Raw genomic sequence first — 26,903 nt, 5'->3', positions numbered from 1 at the left:
CAGCCAAAAGGCTTTTGCTCTTGCCAGACTGGAAATGCTGGCAAACAGGATGGGTTAGGAAGATGGAATGAAGCCATTTATACGCGCCTTGCTTTATGAGAGCATGCATCTTTACGAGGACTTGTGTCCCATTTTAAACAAGAGTTATGTCCTTAAATTAAATACCTGAAAACTGAGAATGCCCTCATGACATTTTCAGATAATGAGCACAGTGCAAATTAGGCCCTCTGTGCACAAAAAGCGAAGCCAGGGAAGGATTAGAAGGAACACTGTTGACAATGCAGCCGAACAGAGGACTAAAATGGTGTGGAGAGATCAGCAAAATGACAAGCCAATTCTTTTAATTTCAACTCCAATAAGCTGTGTTCAATTCACACAGCAAATTTACTTTTCAGTAAAAGTTTCTAATTTAACATTACCACCATCTAGAGCTGCACTGTGTATTAGATGACAGTTGGCACCTTTTTTTTTTTGGTGGCTAAAATACGTTCAGCTGCTGCCCCCCCACAGCAGTACATTGCTTATCTCCCGTTTCGGTACTCCGGCCTGCTTCTCTAAAGAGGGGGCATGCCGTCCCCCATATAATATACTGACTATGGATAAGTACCTCATACAACCCCATTTCAAAAGATCCAAACTATCCACTTAAGCACAGGTAATTCTATATCTTGATTTCCTGTCCCATGATTAGTATTGTGTAAATCAATACACAATGAACATATTTAATATAAAGCTCTTGCAATAAAGACAAGCAGGAAGAATTCAGTTGGGTTGAGAGACAACGTCTCCAACTACTCCAACCAAACACTGTGACGCCATTCTCACCATGATAGTGATCTCTCTCTTGTATACATTCAGGTCTGGGACGTTGTTGACGTACATCCTTTTGAGAGCGCAGCGGACACCGCTGTGCGTACGAGCCAGAAACACCACAGAGAAGCCCCCTGGAGAAAAACAAGCTATCAAGTTAGCATTACATCGCATTCTTAAAAGTATGTTTCACACATGAAAATTATTTTAAAAAGGGTGGTGATTACCATGGTTCACACAGAGAAATTGCTCACTGACTAATCACGTTACATTATGCAATGGTTTACACAAGACTCAAGTCTCCACATTTAAAAAACAGACTTTGGCTAATGTTCCTTCATGACAGCACCGGTGGTGAAGACATTATAGGGTTATTGTACTGTTGCAAAAAATGTACTTGTTCCATTACAAACTCCCCCCCCCCATGATTATTTATTGTTTTGGTCTTTGGTAAATTCTGATTGTGTTTTAATTTTGTGGTTTTAATTTTTTTTGTTTTCTTTTGCAACATTGTTGATTGTATGAGATAAATAATAAATCAAATCAAACAGACATTTCATGCCGAAGTGGTCTAGTTGTGCGGTTTAGTGGACAACAAGTAGGCTAAGCTCATTTAGCTTGCATTGGACTAGTCTGGCATTGCCAGACCTTCCTCCACAGCGCAGCAGAGGAGGGTCTGGCGAGCAGACACAGCATTCTGGGATGGGAGAAACACGTGCTCTGGTTTATTGGCATTTCTTTAAACCAATCACAATCGTGGCGCTAAGCGCCACACAAGTAGTGATGCCGCTGCAAAATGGCCTGGGGAAGGAACTTGTTTGGGTGAAACGTGTACGTTCAAAGGTTGTTTTAGTCGCGCAACAGAAAACTCAGATTCAACATATAGTCTAGCTAACTGTCTCAATTTACCCTGCAGAGATCTGATGGGCAGTTAACCATAGTCCTCATGAATCAACTGGAGTTTAAAATGCCAACACAAAGAAAGAGGAAGGTAACAGACATCCGGCTGAAATGAAAGACATCCAGCGGAATGTCTGGCGGCAGCTGAACAATCCTTGAAGTGGAACGTCGTGGATATAGACTAGCATTGGACCAACTTCAAATCGGGTGTAATCCTGGAGTAAATGAAGCTATTGGCCTTACAATGTTAATATGAGAATTATAATAGTTGTACATCCACGGTATTGTCACTGTCCTGTGTGCCTCTCTGGTGAATGGACTCTGTCTCATTCGGAGGGGGTCACTGAGTGGTGGGCATCAAAGTCTGAGACTGAGTAGGAGAAAAAAAAAGGATCAACAATGGCACACTTGTTGCATAAAAAGTTACCTTAGGTCAGTTGAAAAACAGCATGGATTTGGATTGGAATGAGCAGACATGGAGGGGAGCTGAAGTGACCAGTGGGCACAAAGGCCCTCACTGAAGAGTCCATCAACATGACTTTTAAACAGATCTCAGAGGCTGTGTTGTTGTGAGGACAGTGAAACATAAAAAAAACTGTACAAATAAGTAATTCAGGTTAAACCTGTGTGTCCCTGTGTTGACAGTAAACATTAGATGGGAGACACAAAAACAAACTGAAGTGTAGTGCTTGCTTATATGTAGTAGACATAAGCAAACACTGTAGCATCAGATAAGATGAGGTAAATGATGCCATATTGCAGCAAAGGGATAAACAGGCAGCTGATAATAAAGCGAGGCAGATCATTGGATATGTAAATGAGAAACTATGACCCGTCAAACAACGTGGCGGTTTTTGCCTCATTTCAAAAACATCTAAGATCCCGGTGATTTTTGATGCCACTGATCCAAAGATTAGCATTTCTACTGCTGACACTCGCAAGGTTAGCTGCATATAGACAAATGATTGATTTAAACTAGACAATATAAAATGTAAACTGCTGATGAAACAACAAGCAGCTTATAAAACATGCTGATGCTGCTGAAATGGGTAACCGAATGATAATAAATAGCCATTACAAAGGAAACAAAATAGAGGAACAAAATTATGTCAGGTTATTTAAATACAATAACTTGAAATATCACTGATGCAGCGCAAAAAAATTATTTGAATAGTTAAAACAATGCAACAGAAAAGCTGATATTTGCTGCATTTATGAATAGAGCTACCCAGCAATTGTATCCGCAGACCTGCTGCCATCTCAAAAACAGATCAAACTGAAACGGAAATTCTGTCAAGACAAAGTACAAGAGCCAAGGCTGTTTACACCTGCTGGATGGCGTTGTTCATCGATTTGCCTTGGCCTCTCTGTGTGGTAAGGTAAGCTTGACGGTCACTCCAAACTGCTGGGCCAAGCTTAAATTGATTTCCTGTAACGAGGCAGCTGAGCCATCTAGAGACTTGGAAGAGTAGGAGTGAACTTCTTTAGGCAAAAAACGGAATCATATGACAGTCTTGTGAAAGACTTTTAACAGCAGGATGCAGCAGGACAAGCTTCAAGCTGAAACTCATAGGTGATGCACAGTCTGCTTAATGACCCTGCCATATTAGAAAAAAAACTACCGGTGAGTCATCTTGTGCAAATCTCAAGCTTTACTGTTTGACACAAAGATGTAGGATGCTGACGTAGTAAAGATCAAACTTTAGGCAAGAATGGAGGCAAGAAGATGTGGGGGTTGGATGGGTAGGATGACAGATAACAAGGCTAAATTCATGTGCTCAGGCAGTGGGCCAAAAGAGCAGGCTGTTTAAGCACGCATGGACAAGATACAAAAGAACAGCTAACCGTCGCACAAAAACAGGACAAACTGGAGAGCTACACTTAACCCTGACAAACAAATTCATTCCCACTCTGTTGCCTTAGAGCAGACTATATGATTCAGGTTGGCTGAGACTGTGACTTGGAGTGAAGTAAAGTCAGATTAGGTGTACTGATTATAAGATTATTTCAGTCTGAGAGATACGCTACTGGAGCAAATAATCTGCTCGTCTCTTGTCTAAGACTCCAAGGTGTTCCAACTACAAACATCTTGTTATTCTCTACAATATACTACAAGGTCAAGATTTGTTTTGGTCAGAGAAGGTAAAGTGCGCACAACAGCTTATTTCTCCGAAAAAATACTTTAACAGTGGAAATACACACAACGTTTCGGCCCACAATTTGGCCTTCCTTGGGTCAGCTTAAAGGGGCGCTATGCAGTTTTGGCCATTTCTTCGCCGTTTTCTCGCTTTTTGCTCGCAGGTTTCTCTATAGAGCTCCCCCTACAGCTTCAGAATAGATATTCGGCAGCTCCTATGTTTACTTGTGTCTGACTCCTCGCTCGGTCAGTCTGCTGTTTCCTCTTTCTCTGTTCCTCCGACAATGCTTTCCTAGCTTTCTGCTTCTTTTTTGCCGGCTCAGCCATGACGATAGTGTGAAAAACTCCATCGCTACCTTGTTAGCCAGTTCCTGAATGGGCATGTGTGTGCAGTGCCGTGAAGCAATTTGTTACATCGCGTGACCCAATATTACGCGATACTTCCTGATGCTGAGGCCAGCAGCTCGTGGTTTTTCAGCTCACAGGCCCTAGGGGGGGAGCGAGACGACCACCATTCAACTCGTTAAAAGTCATATAACCATTCCAATGACTCGGAAGCTGTTCAGTTCAGGTAAATTTAGCTTAAAAAAAAAACAAACAAAAAAACTGCATAGTTCCCTTTTAACACCTGAAGAAGGCCAAATGCCAAATTCTGGGCCGAAAAGTTGTATGCCTTATTTGCACAAAGTATTTTTTCAGAGCATTGAGCTGTTGTGCAGACTTTACCTTCTTTGAACATTCCCTTTTTTGTCCTGCACCAGCAATTACATGGATGTGCACAACATCGTCTTTTTTTAACAAGATTTGTTTTGGACCCTCAAAAGTGGCAAAAACCATGTAGTGTACACAGCTGCAAAGATTAATCGATTAGTTGTCAACTATTAAATTAATCGCCAACTATTTGATAATCAATTTATTATCGGTTAAAAATTCTCTAATTCCAGCTTCTTAAATGTAAATATTTTCTGTTTCTTCACTCCTCTTTGGCAGTAAACTGAATATCTTTGAGTTGTGGCCTTAACAAGACATTTGAGGATGTCATCTTGGGCTTTGAAAAACACTGATCAACATTTTTTCACAATTTTCTGACATTTTATAAATCGATTAATCTAGAAAATGATCGACAGTTTAATCCACAATGAAAATAATTGTTAGTTGCAGCCCTAGTAGTGTGCATTAGACTTTACAGAATATACACGCATTCTTACACTGAATTGTTGACAATCCTTCCTGTGATTCCCTGACTCCAGCTGTTAGCAGTCTGTCATTAGAAACTGACTATTTCACAGATCCTGGCAGCCGGCGTTGTGCCTCCGAGGGGAGGTGGCTTTTGGAAAGTTAGGAGAAGACAGAGGCCTCAGCCCAAGCCATCCTACCAAATGCTTCATGTCTGCCTGCTGGCCTGCTCTGGGACTGACTGAGGCCATATGTTCCTGGATCAGATTCTCACTAAATCACTACCCTGGGGCTTTTGTTGCCTCCCATGACTATGCCAGCCACGGAAGTGGTGCACTATTGAGTGTATTATTCTCCTGAGTGGCTCTTTTAGAGGGGCTTTGTGCTCGGCATACCAACTTCCTGGACAAATAAGGGACACCTAAAACAACATAAAAAGGTCCCTCACTGTACAGAAGAGTTGTCGGTAACTTACCGACAGTAACTACACAGATGCAAACAATAACATGCTATGTCAGACAAAGGACTTGTGTGAGATGTGTAAATAGACTCAGAGAAACAGACTGGGACTCTCATGTAACCCCAGTACTGTTTTTCTAATGAAACAAAAATTATAGATAGATAGATCCCAAATTGGGAAATTTCAGTGTTACAGCAGCAAAATATGAGACACACAGCACACACAGAATATACAAGAAATAATAAATTGGATTAGAATACAAGAACAAATATTTAAAAAATAAAAGATAAAAAAAAAAAAAAATAAAAAAAAAAGAATGTACAAATGTATATTCAAGTTGGGAATACAATTTACAACCTAATAACAAGCCTGACATCAATGACTTAAAAAGAAATCATAAACGCAGTCTACAAAAACAAAGCAGGGATGTTATCCTATCTGGGAGGTCACTTATCCAATTTTCTTAGTACATATGTTATTTTTTAAACCAAATCTTAATCCCATTCAAAAGCTACTGTTTTCATCACAGGACAAGTGGTTCTCAACCTGGCTTACAAACCTCAGAAAGGTGACAGCTTCTTACTGTACAGCATGATGTTGAACTGTGATAACAAGTGATTATGATTATTTATTCTTTCTTTTAAGGCTTTTTATTTAATTACTGGCAAGATCCAATACGGTTGGGATGCAATAGCCAATTCCAATGTGGTTCCAAAATACTTGAATTTTGTTAAGCTTAGCGTCTGACATATCTCTTTAAAAGTCTTTTATAAAATCTTTCTCATCTTTTATAAAAATCGTTCCTGTCATTTTAAAAAGGTACTCTAAGCGATGTCACGCGTTTTTTAGGCTACAACATGTTTTGTCACATACAGCAAACATCTCCTCACTATCCGCGAGCTGCCGGTCCCCTGAACACACTGTAAAAAAACATGGTCTCTGTAGACAGCCTAGGGTCCACGCACACCAACAAAAACCCACAAAAGTGGTCCAACCTGGACCATGCAAACATACATAAACCGTGTTCCAGTGTTCAGCAGAGATGTTCACAAGTCATTTTTTGCAAGTCCAAGTCAAGTCTCAAGTCTTTTGCCATGAGTCCAAGTCAAGTCTCAAGTCTCTGGCCATCTGATCTGTCCCTAACACTGTATTGTTAAATCTTATGAATTCAAAGCATGTCCTGTAGCTGTCACATCATATGGATACAACTATAAAGATACAATTTGCTTGTTCCCAGCATTAGCACAACACTTTTGCAATGGTTAGCTTGTTACCTGTGATGATATGTGCTAAATGTAACGTCTCTTTCACTCAAAAAAATGTCGAAGTGGAAATCAAGAGAAAAGTGGCAGCGCCACACCAGTTACAGAACAACATGCATCTCAGTGTCAGTCCAAATTACGCACAATAAGCAGTTTGAACTCACTGATGTAATGCCATTTATTTTCTAAGTGTTAGTACGCTCAGTGAAACTGAGTCCAGCGCGAGGGAGACCCGACTCAGAGGAGGAGAGGTTAGTGAGGCCAGCGTCTCCACGGCAGGTGCGCACGGATCTGCTGCGCCACGCATGGATGAAATAATGAAATAGTAAATAGGGCTACAGTAACAGAAATATGTGCAGAATTAAGACAGTCAAGACGGCCCAGTGTTTGGTGGACCGGGTACACCTTGTTCACTTAATAGCATACAAATCATCCACGGCATCAATTACGCATCACCTGAGTTTGCCCACCCGACTCAGCGTTTGTTCCTGGGGAGATGGATCTGTGTGTCCCGCCTCCTGTGCGCCATGGATTTCTTAGCCTCAGCGACTACTAACTATAAAGATACTATTTGCCTGTTCCCAGCATTAGCACAACACTTTGCGATGGTTAGCTTGTTACCTGTGACGATATATGCTAAATGTAACGTCTCTTTCACATTAGTGTGTGAGTGACTGACCTATTTGGATGTGTTTTGAGACGCCTGATGAAGTCCGACGTTGTTGATGCGGCATCATTTATCTTGGTGCCACACACCTTGTATGTAGCTGTTAGCTTACTGCCACGGTTTACCAAGTTATTGAAAGCAAAACTAATGACAAAAGGCACAACTCCAGGAGGACTTGGTATCGCCACCTGCAATGCATTTTTTGACGGCGCATGCGTTACGTTGCACATCATGGCAAAGGGCAGGAGACATGCAGCTCGTCATACGTTTCCCCGTATATGCGCCAATAAAAGAAAATAGAAATACATTAATACATTTAGATTTAAAAAGCAATAATTGTATGAAAACAGGTTGTTGACGAGTCTCGAAGCTCGAGTCCGAGTCAAGTCTGAAGTCTTTTGGGTCGAGTCACAAGTCAAGTCTGAAGTCAGCTGTTTGTGCGACTTAAGTGCGACTCCAGTCCGAGTCTCAGACTCGAGTCCCCATCTCTGGTGTTCAGCCAATAACGGACAAGAATGATTTGGAGGGGGGGGGGTTAGTGCGCTGAAGCACAGAAGGGAGGGGACGGGATGAGGAGGAGGGAGGAGCGAGCTAGTCTTCGTTTTGTTTGAAAATACTTTGAACGTCAACAAGAAGTAACGTCACCCAACATTGCTTAGAGCACCTTCAATTAGCGGAAAGTAATTTAGCTGAGCAAATATGTAATGGGTTAGTTGAGGTAAATAGATTTGAGATATGGTATTTGAGAGGATTTCATCAATGCAGTTGAACCCCAAACCTATGAGCCAAGAGGCTGTAGCTCATTTAGAAGTTAATCTGCACATTTTCTTTCTGTATTTCATGAATCATCTGCCTTCTCATGTCCTTACATCTCTTTGCAATCTTTAACTCACTAAGACACAATGATTTGACTCACACAGGTTTTTGCTTCAAGTTTAAAGGGGCTTTACTCCAAATACTGAAATAAACAGCAGGATGGGATTGCCTCCAGGCAGCTCTCACAGACCGCTCTATCAAAATAAAGAACATAGAAGTTCGGATTACAACACACACAAAGGGAGGGTGACTTCATTCTCTGCTCAGGACACCATTACTCTAACTATATATTTAGTTGAATATCGAGTACAGCCCCTTTAAGTTACAGACTGTTGAAGTTTCTTGTGCACAGAAATGTAACTGAATTCTTTCAATGTATTAAAGTACTGCTGATGGGCATGTCTAACGCTGGTGCTCAAAGCCCATTAGTCACATCTGACTGTTATTGTACCTCCCCTCCAGCTCATCTGTTAGCTGGCTGCACTGTGGAGAGGAGATGTAAACACTTCACCGTGAGGACATGGTCAGTTGTCAGTGACAGTTGGAGGAAAACCCTGAATCTATCAGGCCAGGAAGAAAGAAATGGGGGTACTGACCTTACAGCCTTGTACTGGGCGAGCAGTGTAATTACTGGAGAATTTTTCCCTGGCCCTGCATCCAGCGCTAGGGACCCTGAAATCACTGCAAAGTCTGACTAACTAGGACAGTCACAGACAGCCCACATTACAGCCTGTGGAAGAGGCTTGAAAAAGGATCTCAACAGCCTTTGCGAAACAGATACTCAGCATGCCTAGTGATATAGGCAAGAAAGAAAAAAAACTACAAAACTGGAAGAGGAGTGTCTCAGCAAGTGAGGATTATAGGATTTAGTAACATGCAGCGAATGGAGATGATACGTTTATAGTTTCTGCGTAGGCACAAGGCACAGATGTTCTTCCTCTTAAGCATGAGGTCATCTGTGATAACAGACCATTCTCTGACCAACAGTCTTCTGTTCACATCTCTCTCTCTGTCTATTTCCCTCATTTCATCCCACAACTTCATACTTAAGTTGGTGTGAAGTCTTAGCTTGTTAAAAAACTACAAACTAAGAATGTAGTTCAATTCAAGTGTCTCCTTCAGCTGCAGAGCTGCTTTGAAGGGGGGAGAATGCCACTTCCTTTTGAGCATGCTTAGGTATTTTCTCCTGGAGCCCCTCACCTCCCCTACAAGTCCTTACAGCTTAAGACAACTTAAAGTGGCCTCTGGTTCGCACTACATTACAAAAAGTGTGAAGGATATCTCACCTTCAGTTCAGCTTGCAATAACGTTTAAAATAAGTAAAGGTGGTTATGAATACTGGCATGTCTTTTCTCTTATGTGAGTGATGAAACTGTTCTACTTGAAATGATGAGAAATCATGTGAAAAGTAAGCATTGTACTTTGTGAAGCAGTTCAGTTTTCTATGCCTCCTTCACCTGCAAATCTCCACTTGGCCTTCTTCTCCAACTTCCCCACAAGAGATTTTTGGGTAAACTCTCTAAAAGGAACACAAACCCTAAAAATGTGTCAATCTGTCCACTGATCCCAAATGAATAGGGTGAATTACTTCAACAATGTCATTCCTAAATAAGATGCCAGTTATTTTTCCAGAATGTTACAGGCTATTTTATGGCTTCGGTGACAATGAAGACAATGAAACATTAAAAATTATTTAACATCAAGACCGGGACCAACTTAAGTTCCCAATACAATTTGATTACAACTAACGGAGACAACTGCATAATAACCACTTATGGCTAAACATATCAGACCCATGTACTGATCATTGTTGGTCATTCAACATAACACTGACCTAAGAATTTAAGCTGTTGGTGTCATAATCAACCAGTCCATTTTGGTTGATGGAAATTAACCAAATGGATTTCTATCAACAGGCTTCAAGGTCTTGCCATGCTGTGCCAGCTGCTCTCGGTAATTACCAATAATGACTTTTTGATCTCCAGCGCTTTAGCAAATCCTTGAGATTTGGTATCATACAGACTAATGCAGGATGGACTTTTGTTATTGTAATGAACAAACACGCCATTTGGTAACTGTGAAACTGGTGTTACAACAAGCCTGCAGAGCCAAAGGTAAACATACGTTTCAAAATGTAAGAGAAAAAAAATGTCTGTCCGGTTCATTCTAGAAATCCATCACAGACCATCCACACTGAGATCTTTCACATTCTTCAGGCACTGACAGACATCAGTTTGCACTCATAAAGCCCTTGTAAGCCACTTTAGGTTAACGACTATGTGTTAAAAACACTGCTAATCGAGTCCATAAAAGTTACACTGTAGCAACATTCACAAGAAGCATCAGTGGCATAGGTTATCAGCCTAAAAATAGGCATTCACTTGCTTTTAGCAAGCAGCTGAGAGATTCTGCACTCTGAGCTTTTTCCTGACTGAACACCACACCAGCATGTCATCTTTTCCAAACCTTTCAAGGTAGAAATCCTGCATTGATTTTTAGGAAGATACTGCTCTCAGAAAATGGCAAAATTCTGATTCTAAATGTATAGCAAGTTCATTATTTTCCAATGTTTTTGTATTAAACAAAGATAACACTGCACTTTACTTATGTCACACGTGTTTCTTATCCCTTTACCAGCGCTAACCTACAAAACCTTAGTTTCATCTTCCTGCCAAGTCAAATAGGCATGGCCATAGCAAGGAGACAACCAAGGTTGTTGCAGGTCAGATATTTTTAAACTTTTAGAGGTGATGGTGGAACTCTGCCAAAACACAAAGAAGATAGTGGGATGCTGCAGGCATACTGTACTAACATGAATGAAATATGCATTTATAGAGGAAAAACAGCTGAAAACCTCAATCTGGCAAATGTTCCAACATCTAGGAGTGTGATTTGGTCATAAGCATGCTGATCGCATTTCAATGTTACCAGTTTTAGAGGAAACACATGTTTCACTCTAACTGTTAAGAGTTCAGTATGCATCTTAAATTTGGATCATGGTTTGCTTGTCATATTTGCTTGTTGATGAAAATGTGGTCAGTGAAGTAGTCTTTTTGAGAATTTAAAATTATTCAGAATGGACCCCCATGGAAAAGAGTTTATGAATTATCAGTATCTTATGAAGCTCTGTTGTGTGAAAATAACCCTTTCCGGAAAAAAAAAAATTCTTGTAAAAGGATGCTCTGTTTTTAGAAGATCCTCTATTCAAAAGACTCTCCACACTTACAGGTATGTCTGCTCTGTATTAAGCACCACACTGCTCTACCTCACAAAAGGACAGGTCACTTTCAGCTGGCAAGTGCCTTGTACATCTGCTTAGTACCACTGCAGCGTTTGAGCATTACAGCATTGTATTAACAACCTCTGTCAATCTATTTCTTTCCTATGATATACAACTGTCCAAAATATGTAAATCTGTTTGTCCCAATTGTGGCACCAAAAGATTTCCTGTGGAGTTTTTGACCTCTCATAGCGCTATAGAGTCATTCTTTTGCACGCCTACACACACACACACCGGTGGTGACCAATGGTTTCACACTATTCCACTGGTCCACAGTTGGCAGTAACATGACCAGAAATGCAAGAATGGGGGCGCTAGTTTAGCTCACCTGGTTGAGCATGCGCCCCATGTGCAAAGCCTCACTCCTTGCTGCAGCGGCCGTGGGTTCAATTCTAACCTGCAGCCCTTCGCTGCATGTCATTTCCCCTCTTTTTCCCCATTTCTTACAACTGTCCTGTCTAATAAAGCCCTAAAATGCCCCCCCCCCCCAAAAAATAAAATAAAATAAAAAATAAATAAATGCAGCAATGCACCAACAAAGGCAGGGAAGACTGCAAGCAAATAAACATGGATGTAAACCATTGCTGGATTTAAAATATGTTTTAACACATTGGCTTTGCAAATGTTTATGAGGAAATAAATGCATTCAAAACATTTACACATGTATACAGAATGCATTTTGGTGAGTAGCACTGAATGTAAACACAACTTTTGTTTGCAAGAGCACTGTACAGGGCACCGGAAGAATTCGTGGCACTCTGCTTTCTAGATCAGCTTTCTCACCTTTTTTTCAGTCAGGGCACCCCTAAAAAATAATCAAAATCTCAAGTCACCCCAGTCTAAAATGTATTCAAAAACGAATATGACAGCCAATACACGCACATATGTGGTCGTGCGCCTAGTTTTAGGATTTAGCTTTTATATAATTTCACCTTTTTGTAACATCATTGTTATTTGATATTTATTTTCTCATACCTGTGTTGTTGCTTTTTATATCTTAAAATTGTTTTATTATTATCAACCTGTTTTTATGACTGGTATTAGGGTTGGGCGATATGGAGAAAATCAAATATCACGATATTTTTGACCAAATACTTCGATATCGATACCGCAACGATATTGTAGTGTTGACTATTGGTGCTTTCACAAAATATTTATACAATGAGATTTTTGATAAATAATCATCAGTAATGTGGATATAATGACTAAGTGGGTAAAGGCAAATAATAGAACAGCTAAAACAGTCTGGTAAATTCAGAAAATGACATCACTTTACTGTAATGCAGCCTTTAAAACCAGGAAAAGACACCGCTTAAGCCATATTACGATATTCAAAATCGAAGACAATATCTAGTCTCATATCACGATAGATATAATATCGATATATTGCCCAGCTCTAACTGGTATTATCCTATTTTCATCTATATTAGACGCACCCCACTTGCTTGGGCGCCGCTAACATATTCTGATTTTGACGCCACCCCTGACAAAGCCAGGAGGCACCCCAGGGTGCCGCAGCACCCGGGTTGAGAAACCCTATTCTAGATTACATAACATGTTGTGTTCAACATTTTATAGTACAACTACTTTGCCTTCATAAAATAGTCTAAAAGTGGCAAAAGAATAATTAAACAAGATTACAAACCTGACCAGACATTTAATGCCAGCTTTCATTACATTACTACATTTTTGATACCCAGCCTTAGTTTCTGTATACATTGAAATGTTGGCCAAAATGACCAAAGAATAAAAATGGGTCAAAACTACAAACAATACTGTCTGATGGAGGAAATTGGGAAGAGCCACAATAAAATCAAACCGCAAAGCATCAGTCACAGTGAAGGTTTTCAAACAAAGAAAAAAGCCAAAAGAGGAAGTTTGAGTAATGTCCCGTCAGCATTGTAACCACCACAAATCTAACTCTCCTACCTCCCCATAACACGCACCTTAATGTGGTGTGCACAGTAACTCCTGCCTGGCAAGGGAGAACTGCAAACACCACTGCAGACTCTTTGTCGTACGAGTCACAAAACTGTCAAGCTGGACTACATTGCTCCCTCCTTATTCAGTTTTTATTCTTCCACTATGGTCTTTGTGTAAAGTACAGGAGCCTTGACTGCAATGAATCTAATTTCTACCCCGACCCAGGTGAAAGATGCAAAGCTCTTTTAAAAGACAGATGCAAGTGTGTGAAGTCTTTCTGAACAGCAAGTCCATAAAAGGTAATATGAGGAGGTGCAGCAATGAGTGTACATGTTTTTGTCATCCTGGCCTTAGTGAGCTGGAAGGTTCTGGCAGTCAGCTCACATACATCTTTCCTCAACATTGTTTACAGCTGAACCGACAGACACAAGTGGCTGTGCTGGGCTTGAAATTGGGAAAAGAGACAGAGATGATGCAGAAAAAAAAAGATACATTAGGGTAAACAACAACATCAGTTGTGAGTCCAAGTTCAACACCATCCTGACATCCAAAAAAGAAAAGAGGAGGTTGCTCTCTAAATGTGTTAGATTATCTGATGATGTCTTTGAGGTACCTTTCCAAGATGCAATGCATTTTCTGACAAGAAAACTATATGTCCATGTTCATAAACGTATGCAGGTTTATGTTCATTACTTTAGACCATATAAATGTCCTAGCTGTGGTCTAAATTAAACAATCTAATAGTCAAAAACGGCTAAAAGGGAATAAAGCCAATAGTATCTACTGTTTTTATCCCCTTTGAGAAAAGTTCCCTTTGTCTCATCACAGTAACATGAAAACTGTTGGGGCATATTTTAGGATACTGCCAGACTGCGATGAAAAACAATTGTCATTTTGTCAATAGAGACTGCAATCACGCTAAATAAATGCCAGGATAGGTGGGTGTCAGTAAAGGTCAGACTATAAAATGATTAAAATTTTGCCCAATGTGGTCAGTACAGACTAAACCACGGGTCTTTAGTAGCTGTGTAGGTAAGTAGTAGAGATTGCAAGGGCCCATAGTTTACATTAAGTTTAAGTTAAACAAAGAAGCTACGCAAACATCAACAAAAACTGATTAATCTGCTTGGGCCACTTTGCGCTTCCCCATATGCGTTTCTCAAGTTAGAGCAGTTTTAGTTTCTTTGCAGGTTTTTTTTCCTGCATAGAGAACGTTTTGGCACCCCCCAAAGAAGTTTTTAGCCAGCGCCAAAGGAAAATCACAAGCGCCAAAAAGTCTTGATTTTCAACAGTCCGCCTCGATCTAATCCAGAGCTGCTAGGCCTATATTTTACACATGCAGCTATGAACTCTCCGCTGTGAAGCTAGCGCTAATGGGATCTCAGTTAAGCGTGATTTATGCTTCTGTGTTAAATCTATGCCGTGGCTATATACGTGGAGGCACGGACCCTACACCGCCGCCGTAGCCTGACGTGCACCTCTCGAAAAATTTAACTACATGTCGTGGCGACACACATCGCTAGGCCGTGGCTTGGTAGCGTTGCATTTCCCCCTACTCATTTCCTGGTTCTCCTCCATAAACAACATGAAATCAAGGAGAGGGTTACCTTTTCCTGCTACAGATTTCCCACCGTGGTCAGAAAGCACAGGGGAGACACTTTGTTTCTCTCACTATGCCTCTAGAGTCGCTCTACCACACACTCCCCACGCACACGCACACACACACACACACACACACACACACACACACACACACAAGCCCTGCTATTTTCCTAAAGAGATCCACGCACACACCAAGTATAAACTTCAGGCCAATTACGTAGGCTACGGCGAAAGCTCTGCGTCAAGCCTCCGCAGAACCATAAATCACGCTTTACCGTCCACAGTCAGGCTGTACCGGACTCTCCCGTTAACCATGCTGCCCCGGAGGCCGGCAGCCTAACATAGGATTCTGAAAGATTCTGTATAAAGTTGTGATTAAAATCGGGGTTCTTCTAGCAGTTTTTCAAATCGCAATTTTAACATAAAAATGATTAATTGTTCAGCCATTTCACTAAAAGTAAACATGACAATATGTGAACACTGCAAAAAAAGTGGTGCTGTTGGGGTGAGAAAAAGGCCAACAATTAGAGACTTTTTAGCACTATAAATTACTCACCACAGGCACCTAGAGCGTAGGTACAGCAACACTTCCAACAGCCAGTATACTTTCAGGCTGTAGAGACAGCTGCAGTTTTATGCCTTATACGTGTAGATTTAAACTTTGATGAGTCACGCCTGCTCTGTTAGATGCACACTAGGTATGGCTTGTTAACTGACAAGAATGAATCAAGTCTTGCAGAACACCATTTGATGATGACTATATCCATGTTTGTAGGATACTGAATGAACGTATGTCATATGTAAAAACTGAAATCGAACAAACATCAATTGAACTAACTTTTTTGTTGCTCTAATTTGACATTTCACCCAGAAAGAAATGTGTTTATACCAACAAGCTGATCAACACCAACTTGTTTTCAGTGGCCACGGTCATTAAGGGTGAGGCAATCGTTCATCACTTCTGACATGTCATCAAATTGAGTGCAGCCATGACTCATGCTGGAGTAAAGTGAACTCACAAAATGGTCCTATGAACTGTGAGGACCTACGATCTGTACAACCTGTACTTAGTCTCTCTAGAAAAACGGACCTTGACTAGGAACAAACCTGTTTGTTGTTTTTTTACACGTTATGGCAGCTTATTGACGCTAGACCTGAGCATTACATTGACTTTTTAGAAATTATTTATCACACTTCACACATAAAATCTATCTTCTGGTTATCAGAATACTCATTTCCATGTTGACATCAGAATGAGAACTACAAACCCCAACAAATTCCAATGAAGTTGGGACGTTGTGTAAAATTGTAAATAAAAACAGAATACGTTTTGCAAATCCTTTCCAACCTATATTCAATTGAATACACTACAAAGACAAGATATTTAATGTTAACTGATAAACTGTATTGTTTTTTGCAAATATTCACTCATTTTGAATTTGATGCCTGCAACACGTTCCAAAAAAGCTGGGACGGGGGCAACAAGAGACAAAACACACCCGTTTGGAACATTCCACAGGTGAACAGGTATATTGGTTATGATTGGGTATAAAAAGGAGCATCCCAAAAGGCTCAGTCGTTCACAAGCAAGGATGGGGCGAGGTTCACCACTTTGTGAACAACTGCTTCAACAAATAGTTCAACAGTTTAAGAATGTTTCTCAATGTACAATTGCAAGGAATTTAGGGATTTCATCATCTACAGTCCATAATATCATCAAAAAATCCAGAGAATCTAGAGAAATCTCTGCAAGTAAGCGGCAAGGCCGAACATTGAATGCCCATGACCTTCGATCCCTCAGGCCGCATTGCATTAAAACCGACATCATTACGTAAAATATGTTACCACGTGGGCTCAGGAACACCTCGGAAAACCATTGTCAGTTAACACAGTTCGTCGCTACATCTACAAGTTAAAACTCTACCATGCAAAGTGAAAGCCATATATCAACAACACCCAGAAACGCCACCGGCTTCTCTGGGCCCGAGCTCATCTGAGATGGACTGACGCAAAGTGGAAAAGTGTGCTGTGGTCTGACGAGTCCACATTTCAAATTGTTTTTGGAAATCATGGACACCATGTCCTCTGGGCCAAAGAGGAAAAGGATCATCCAGATTGTTATCAGCGCAAAGTTCAAAAGCCAGTATCTCTGATGGTATAGGGGTGTGTTAGTGCCAATGGCATGGGTAACTTGTACATCTGTGAAGGCACCATTAATGCTGAAAGGTACATACAGGTTTTGGAGCAACATATGCTGCCATGCAAGCAAAGTCTTTTTCAGGAACGTCCCTGCTGATTTCAGCAAGACAATGCTAAGCCACATTCTGCGTTACAACAGTGTGGCTTGGTAGCAAAATAGTGTGGGTACTAGACTGGCCTGCCTGCAGTCTAGACCTGCCTCCCATTGAAAATGTGTAGCGCTATATGAAGCACAAAATACGACAACGGAGACCCAGTATTGTTGAGCAACTGAAGTCGTACATCAAGCAAGAATGGGAAAGAATTCCACCTACAAAGCTTCAACAATAAGTGTTCTCAGTTTACAAATGCTTATTGAGTGTTGTTAAAAGGAAAGGTGATGCAACACAGTAGTGAACATGCCCCTGTCCCAACTTTTTTAGACTGTGTTGCAGGCATCAAATTCAAAATGAGTGAATATTTGTAAAAAACAAAGTTCAGTTAACATTAAATATATTGTCATTGTAGTGTATTCAATTGAATACAATGCAAATCATTGTATTCGGTTTTCATTTACGTTTTACACAATGTCCCAACTTCATTGGAATTGGGGTTTGTAGATGACAACCTCTGACCAACAACTAAGTTCTGAAGAAACTGGCAGACTAGAAAATAATTTGCTGTCCACAAGAAAATAAAACCTTGGACTGGTAGAAACTTTCCACTCGGTTACGCAGACTTAGAAGTCTACAGTCCTTTGTTTATCATAGTAAGGGAGTTACAATGCCAGGATTAGTGAATTTACAATGCATACAATTCTGAAGTACACCCATCATTATTCTCAGACAAACCTCAAGTTCAAAGAGCTGCAAGCCCATTTATAAAAGTTGTCCTTATGCAATGTAAGTACAACCAAATATTTTTTTTAATAAAAAGACACAAGAGGTATTGCCTCGTCCCAGTGCACTGCTGCATTTGATTTGAATCATGCTGCATTAACAGTTTAAATCCACTAAATGTAATCCTAATGATACATATGGGTCTCAAATAGTGCTGAGAAATCCACACTGATCAAAGACATAAAGCTGTCACTGAAAGTAAACTGAAGTGAAATATTGTACTGGACTTCCACATCAATGTCCTTCTGTTTGGCAGTCTCCCTGTGACCCGAATTCACTCCCACATTTGGCACAACGCCCTCCTCACATCGGGCGATGATGAATTGGAAGAAAATAATTAATTTGCAGTTTCACAAAAGCGAGGAGGGGCTGCCGCGCAGAGAGGCAGATACAGAAGGCCTCAATGAGCAAGCACAAAGGCAGCGATGCCAATCACGGGACCAAGTGCTGCGTCGTACCAGCATTCTTTCTACGGTGCTAGAATAAGACAACAAAGGGGCACAATGTGCCTATTCATCACCAGTACAGTATGCTAATAATGTAGATGGGATGCAATCTCACCCCTCCCCTGGCAGAGAGGGCGGATCAAAGAGGTCATTCAAAAAAAAAAAAACATTATCAAAAGTAAAGACCTGACCTGCACTGCAATGATTGATGGCAGTGACTAGGGAAGCAATTATACATGCACTTGTTTCAATGAAATTACAGTGGTATTTGTGTATGTAACAAGTCTACAACATTTTGGGGTTAGCAAAAGACCTTTCCAACTCAGGGCTAAGTGCTAGTCAAATACTCATCGTTCCATGTATCTACTTTAAAGTGGAATTGTATCATGATGATATTGTGTTATTGTTTCACAAAGCTCAGCTGTCCAAGCAAAGTATCATTAAACAAGACTAAAAGTCTACAGCCATGCTAGCAGCTCTGTAAGGTTGTATGTGCTTTGAACTAGACGCTAGGTCAGCATGCTAACGTGCTCAAAATGGTAATGCTAACATGCTGATGCTAAACAAGTATAATGTTTACCTTGTTCACAATCTTAGTTTATTATGTTAGCATGCTAACATTTGCTATTTAGCACAAAACACAAATTACAGCTGCTGATTGGAATGTCAGTTTCCAGGTATATGGTCATAAGTGAAAAAGGCAATTTTTACATGATGATTGCGCAAACAAAACATCAGGGGATCACCAAAGTTATTACAATTTATCTTTAGGGGGCAGCACATCGCGTGGCAATCCATCCCATAGTTGTTGAGACATTTAAACCACAACTACAAATGTCAACCTCATGACGGCACTCAAATCTATCCTTTGGAGACCATGAATGTCTGTACAAAATGTCATGGCAATCCATCAAATATGTTAGGCTGTGTTAAGACACATTTGAAAGGACAAAACTGTCGATCATAAAAGTTGAAACTAGTCTGCAATGCTGTTTATTAGTCTGAACCAGGGCAAAGTTAAAGAGGGCCCTCCAACATCGCCGAGCGCTTTTCATTTTATCTAAACCGTGTCAGACTCAAAAGCTAATATTGGCAGATATCTACAGTATATTTACTTAACATTTGGTTTTAGCTTTCATTTATTGTAATCTCTATAACAAAGCAAACACCACAAAAGAAATCCACAACAAAGACCTTATCAAATGTACTTGTTTCTAGTGGTAATGCACTTGCATCAATTTATTTTATTTTGTAAATTTCTAGTTGTGAGACGCCAAAAACTTGTTTGGTCGAATGCATGGCGTTTGTCAAGATCACAAGTGACAAAGGACAAGGTGAAAGAGTTTCATGTTTACTGTGAACTTAGCAGCTATTTGCATGGAAACAATGTTTGCGTTTCTGGTGTTTACATGATCTGTGGCCTGTCATGGCCAGGGAGTCCCTGCAACCAAGGCCAAATGTGTTACACTAACAGAGCGCCATTATAAACCCCAGTGTAAACGGTTCAAGATTCTGCTGACAGCAAGCAAAGTCAGCATGTTCAGAGAAAAAGTTTTTTGTTTTGTGACAGGCGTGTGTCACTTAAAATGCACATATGCAATACTCAGAGGACCAGTCAGCTGGGAGTCAAGCTTTCCATGAAGAAGGTTAGAATGACGTATGAACAGACACCAGGAACCACTACGAAGCACAATGTCTGCAGAACTCTGATGCTTAGAAGATGGATTTGACCCTAATTAGAGGAGGCAGTGATGAATTATAACCTTGCTTGTAAAACCTCAAACACAGGAAGTGAAACCACTGAGCCAAGGTCTTCCTGTTAATTAGAAAGAGGCCCTGAACATTGTAACATGAATTTACTAAACACATGCAAACTGTTTGCTTTGTACCTACAGTGGGTAGGCAGGTACAGAGGTAATGTAACGTGGCCATGGTCTGGTGAATAAATAACAGTGATATAATGGCTATTACGCAAGTTAAGCTGACAACAAGACATGTTCCAGAGGCAGTTATCTGTTAACTTGCTTAGGGGCTGTTTCAGCAAATAGCTTGATTAAATATTCTGACTGCAGGTGCAGAACAGTTTGTCTGCCTGACTTCAAGCACCATAAATAAAACCAACAGAGGTGTATTTACCAGAAAAACTGGCTGCTTTTTCTGGAATAAAGGAAGTGGAACTGATAAAATGAAGGGTCAGTCAACCAACATGAACACTCAGTTATCAATTCATTAGTACACCTAGCTATAACTCATGTAGTCATGCAATAAATCCTACATTTATAAAGGTTATAGTTTTCAGTTTCTGTTGAATCTGTTAAAGAGAGGTGTTGATTTAACAGGTCATATTGGAGGCTGCAGTTTGGGGTGTTGTGGAATTATATTGTGTTATTCTGACAATTGTTGTCCACCCCATTTATATCAATGTGGGTAGGCTAGATAACAGAAACACCTCTCTTCCTAAAGGCAATGCAGTTAAACAGCACTGCAAACTACATCCTCCAAATTGATCATAAAGTTGACTCAGTACCTCTCCAAAACAGTTTCAACAAAAACGTATTATAACCTTCATAATGATTTATTGCAGGACTGTTGTATGAGACTGCATTAGTTATAGTAAGGTGTACCTAATAAACCGGCAACTGAGTGCAAGTGAGAAGGGGTGAGATCTGTGGAAAAAAAAAATGTACTATACATTTCTAAAACTTAAAACCATATTTCAAAACAACAACAGTTAGTAAGCGTCTATTTTGATGGCCCCAAACTTTGTCAGGCTTTTTGCTCAACAACCAAACCCATAACTCATTTCCACACATTTCCCAAACTTACAGGCCCTGATGTGGAACCCCAAACGATAAGAGTTAGAGGAGAAAAGGGCGACATGCTCACAGATGCATCCTGTTCCTACATGTCATTTCTGTGTTCCTCTTGGAGACAGCAGCAGATAGAGCTCAAGAGAAACCACAGAGGCTAAGGGGGAGTGGAGGGAAATGACTACGTTCCTACTCAATGTAGGAACTGTCTAGCTTTGCAGATAGGTCACTGGAAAAGAAATTGCCAACCACATGGCGTCAAGAGAACTTTTGAGCTTGACAAAAGTCTCATTTTGAACATATTTGGGCAAGATGGTATCTTTGTTCAAAACCTGATCATTTGAACATGTTTAATCAGTTTCTCTTCTACAGAAAACTATAGTTGTGTGTTTGGCTCTGAGTGAATCTCATGCTTTTCATTAAACCGGCACAGCTGCCAGATAACAGTTAAGCATCAGTCATATAAGTGACCCAGTGCCACACACTGTCCAGCAGCAGGCCTGATCAAACTTGTGCACACTGATGAACCTCCCTAGATGTCCTCTGTGAAAAGATGGAGAGGATACTAAATGACACAATTTGCCTTATCTGGTACGATCGAGAAGACAGGAAGAAATAGATCAATATGAGCATCAGTTTAAACTGTGGCTGTGCCTTGTCTGATTTTAGCACGCAAAACTTTTTGACGAGGAAGAACTGCTATCATGACAGCCCCGGTTTCCCTTTACACATAAAACCTCACGTTATGGCAGACTTCTGCAGTTGGTTCAGATTTTGCTAACAATCTGCAATGTGCATCCTCAGGTATATTAATGAAGTCATTGGCTGTGCATCCGAGGTTAAATGTAAAATAATAGATTGCACTAAATGAATAACACTTGAAATTTTAAATACAATCTTGTAATCATGCCTGGTGTTTTCTGGGCCACAATGGCAGGTAAATCCCCAAATTAACCTTTACACGCCAGTTTTGTAGCATAGTAGGTCTTTAAATAGAACAGGACTTCCATATGATGGCTGGTTACCTGCCAAGTGGTTCCGGGCACAAACCCCCAAACCTCAATGAAGAATTAGCAGCAGTTGGTTGGTGGTTAGAGTTCCTGTTGCTGAATGGGCAGCACATGATGGGACCCACCACTGACAGAAAAAGTAAAGTTCTCAGCTCCCTATATACTAAAGCATCCTCAAGCTATGTAAGTGTGTATTTACATCATGAATTGCAAGTGAAGCAGTGGAAGCAATTCGTTGTTTTACTACGGTTACTGTCAGAGTAGCTTTTTCTGTTCTTGCCTTTTCTGGAGTATGTTTAATGACAGTGAATTTTAGTTAAGTTTCAATTGAAAAATCACATCCAGTTGAGTGCATATGCTGTCCACCCATAAAATAAAATGGGTAACCTATTTCTATACTGAATCACTGAAGAAAAGACTAAATTTGGTTCAACTTAATGCACTTTTTTAAATTTCTTACTTAGACCTGGATTCTACCCTTTCTGCCTTTTGATGCTGTAAATATCACATCACATGTTTTTGCTTCTGATAAGCATTATGTTTCACTCTGAATAAGTCTCCAAATAGCTATTTACTTGAGTAGAATTTACAGCTAGCCCTTTAACTCCTACCCAATGAGGAGCAACATCTTGCTTTTGGTGTCTGACTTCAACGTGTTGGCAATTTCTAAATGCAGCAGACACTGTAAGTCAAATGAAATATACAATTATACGATTAACTGTGCAGCCCAGACACGCACAGACACCCGGCTCTTGCCTTGGAAAAGAATAATGAGCAAAGGTCACAATGTAACCGTGAGCTCTAGCAAAACCAGCCACAGCCACTTCACATGATTATATGATGACACAGACTCATGACTGCTTGCAGGAAGGTGTGTGTGTGTGTGTGTGTTTTTATCTTATTTTTTGAGCCAGTGAGATCAGGTTTGCAGTTTGACTCAACAGCATGTTTACAGTGTTGAGTTACTCGAGGAGACACGGTAACTAAACGTCTAATTTATTGTAATACATTTGTGAATATTGATTTGGTTATTATTTTGACTAGCCTTTTCCAGTAATGTCTCATTAGTACCACCTTATTCTGTAATAAAGAGCATAAAAATATGACTTTCCTGTGAAGACCCTCATGAGCAATTAGCCGTCTAATTGGCTAAGCTGGGGCAGCTCTATAAATCAAAGGATGTTTTTAATTAATACACCGATAAGCACTAAACCATTTGTGAAAGATGAGCCGTTTTGAGAAACCTTTTTTTTTGTTTCCACACTTCCTCATTCTCTGCCTGCCTGACTGTACATAGAGGAGAGTCTCACTTTAACAGATTTGAACACAGGGTTTTGTGCCATTAAGGAAATGTCTAAAGTTTCCAAGAAGCCTGTCGACATCCTCAAGAGCTGTACTGGGTAGGCACAGCCATTGCATAAGACATCCTTTATGTGTTTATCCAGCAAGCACTGTTGTTACTTGTTTTAAAATGGTATGCAATCTAATCAAATTAGTTTAGGTTAAGACAAAACTGTAGTGTCTCTCAGCCAGTATATGGAGAACTTAGTGTGTTCATTTTAACAGCTGCAAAGACAGTAAAACGTTTCATATTTCCATTAAAAAAGTCCTCATGGGACAAAAGCAAACTGCAGAAGAACTTGCGTGAACATGTTTAAGTGGTTTTGTTTAATGGCAGGATCTTAACATGCTGTATGTTGACACAGGAGGCTTGAACCGTTGTTACACTGGGGGCCAACCCCCCAATGGAGAAGCTGAAGCAGGATGTAAACTACAGCTGTATGGGAAAAAGTTACTTTTTAAAATCCAGCTATGGACCAAATCCCTGGTGCCAAACTTTAAATACCAAAGCGTTCTCATAGCCTGGAAGAGGAGAGCGACCTATTTCAATAACTATGCATGTAATTTCTAGGGGGAAATAAGCAGATGTGCAAATGTTTAGTGGGGGGAAACGGAGCTTTTACTGTGGAGTGCAAACCATTTACCAACCCATAAAAGGAACAAAGCTGGAGGAGTTGCATCACTGCTGTGTCTGTGTGAGTTATTCTCTCCAAACAGAAGATGACGGGTGTGTCCCAGAACATATTGTGGTGCTTAATGTGAAAACATGTTTACTGAGCAAACACTGTAATGCAAATCTTCTACTGTACATACCCTCTGCAATAAGCTCATCCACGGTGACTTGATAGCGGCCGACGGCAAACACTTTCCCGAAGTAGCTGCTGACTCCGGAGCTGGAGCCGGACGCCCCTCCGAGCCCGCCGCTCTCGGACTTTGGCATTCTGGAAAACTTCTTCATCCTTTACTTTCTCTTTCAGTCCGGCCACCAAATGCAACCCCTATTTTGTTCCTATACTAACCACACAGTCCAATTTAACTCGGTTGTGTCCGACGTCCCTATCTACTTATCTGTAGTCTTTTCTTCTCCTGCATGCTCCGCGTCTGGTTCTTCTGGAGGGACTATTAGCTGTCGGGTGATACGACATTAAAGTACAGTTAATATACGGGCGTCACGGTCGTATGATACAACCACGTCGGTTTCCAAAAGCTAGCACCGGTGACAGTATCCACTCACGAATGGCCAAAAAAAAAAAAAATATGATATGTTCGTTAGCTAATGTGGCACATTACTGTAGCTGGCTGCAGCCGTTGCTAGCATAGACTCAGCGGTGTGCAGTCAGGACGCTCCGCCAACAATGAGAAGAGGGCAGGGGAGCGGCACAACAATGCAGTTGTCACCGGTGTTGATAACACCTCCTCCGCCGGCAACGGATCCCTCCCGGGAATATATCCAGCCTTTCAAAATTAGCCTCGACGCCGTTATCTTCACACACCGCGACTTGGTCACTTCACTCGGGCGAAGCGGCTAACGTTAGTTAGCTAGCTCACTAGCTGCGGGAATTAGCGGCTAACGTGCTTCGCTAGCAGCCACAGCGATTCCTCCACAAGCCGAGCCACCCCGAGTGCAGGTGGGCTAACAAAGTAGGCGGCCAAGAACCTCACACGCGTCTCTTTATAATTCTTCCCTGCGAAGACGTTTTCATGAGGTAGCTACACCTGTGTCATCTCCACTCACCTCAGTGTCATTTTAAGTCAAACTTCTCGTGACTCCCCAACTGTATGCTACAAAATAAGTGGGTGGTTTGTTATTTACCCAATAAGAGTGACAACCTAACCTGACGTGGCCCCGCCCCCTCCTATTGTTATGATTGGTGTAAGTGAACAAAGTATGGAAGCCCATTATTGTCAAGAAGAGAGAGACAAATGGATGAATGAAGTTCTGCAGTCACAGTGTTCTTGCTCAAAACACCTGTAAACCTGTTGTGTGATAAAATAACACAAAACATTGTAACACATACATCCACTGTACCTGTAAAATAATATATATTTCTATTGTTTGTTATGTAACCTAAGCACACTGTACTGTGAAGCCACCTGTTACATTAATCATTCCGTATTTATTTCAGCACCCTTTGCACTCTGCACCATTGCACTATTGTCTTACTGTCTAAAAATGTCATTGTTGTTTGTTGGTTTTATATATGTATATACTTTTGTATATAATTATATCTGTACATAGTAGTCAAATGTTTATGTTCTACCTTTGTCCAGCTGTGTTGTCCTTATTTTTAGCTGTATGTCTATTTCTGAGTATGGACATAGGGAGTAACGAACGACTGTCCTCCCCGGGATGACGATGGATACTGATGAGCTGGGCTGCTAGTGACCGAGATCACCAATCGGTCTCACCCTGACAAATAGACCACATATTCAAAAATCTAAATGGTTGATTTTTCTCTAAAATACTTGTCACCCCCAAGTCTGTACAAAACAGCTCCTGAAGCATCCAAGACCAAACAGGCAGAGCAAGAACTGATGATGAAACACAAGTCTACATATATTCTGACTTACCACAAGTCCTTATTTCAATGCTATAACATTTTAATGAACCTTTTCCTTTTCTTGGTGGCAATGTGCTTCCATAAGAAGCACCCAGACAATACTCATCTATTAAGTGGTGGCCTGAATGAGGAAGGAGAGCAGACAACATGCTGGAAAGAATGCAGTGCATGGAGAAATAAACAAACCTCAGGCTATACTAGAGTAATGTGTTACATTTATCATTTTGTTCATTATTAAAGATCCTTATCAAAACTGTGTCTTTGTTCTGCCTGTTAAACATTGCTGGTCTATTACTTCCTCAGTAGTACTACCTCACCCCACTCCCTAACTCTCCACAGTGGAAAAAACAATGTCATTTTTCACCTGATACTGCTAATGAGGAAGTATGACAGCTGCCTCTGTGAACTACAGGCTTTGTGAACAAAGGCATGTATGTGTGTTGGCTGGGGATTCCACCTCATAATACTACACACTTTCATTCCTTTGTAGTCCAACTCAAGTGCAACATCACCCAAAGTTGCCTCTCTCGTTATTTAGCCTACTAGAGATTTAAAAAAAAAAAAGAAATCTACTTCTGCAAGTAACTGGTCACAATTACCACATTCAGGTCAGTGGTTATGGGGG

At 40.7% G+C, this 26,903-nt stretch overlaps 1 protein-coding gene across 2 annotated transcripts in view; it reads right to left on the bottom strand.

The window, feature by feature from the left end:
• Positions 1 to 25,514, bottom strand: part of bmp2k (BMP2 inducible kinase) — a 58,248-nt gene extending 32,734 nt beyond the window's left edge. For both annotated transcript variants that reach the window (XM_031305444.2, XM_035997254.1), the window contains exons 1-2: positions 24,531 to 25,514; positions 826 to 944 (exon numbers count right to left, since the gene is read on the bottom strand). In XM_031305444.2, the coding sequence (XP_031161304.2) occupies positions 826 to 944; positions 24,531 to 24,675 (264 nt within the window). In that variant the 5' untranslated portion in view covers positions 24,676 to 25,514. The remainder of the gene's footprint in view (positions 1 to 825; positions 945 to 24,530) is intronic.
• Positions 25,515 to 26,903: the final 1,389 nt, after the last annotated feature.

This window comes from Sander lucioperca, chromosome 2 (assembly GCF_008315115.2).
Source record: "Sander lucioperca isolate FBNREF2018 chromosome 2, SLUC_FBN_1.2, whole genome shotgun sequence".
NCBI lineage: Eukaryota > Metazoa > Chordata > Actinopteri > Perciformes > Percidae > Sander > Sander lucioperca.
This window is presented reverse-complemented; position numbering and strand designations above follow the sequence as displayed.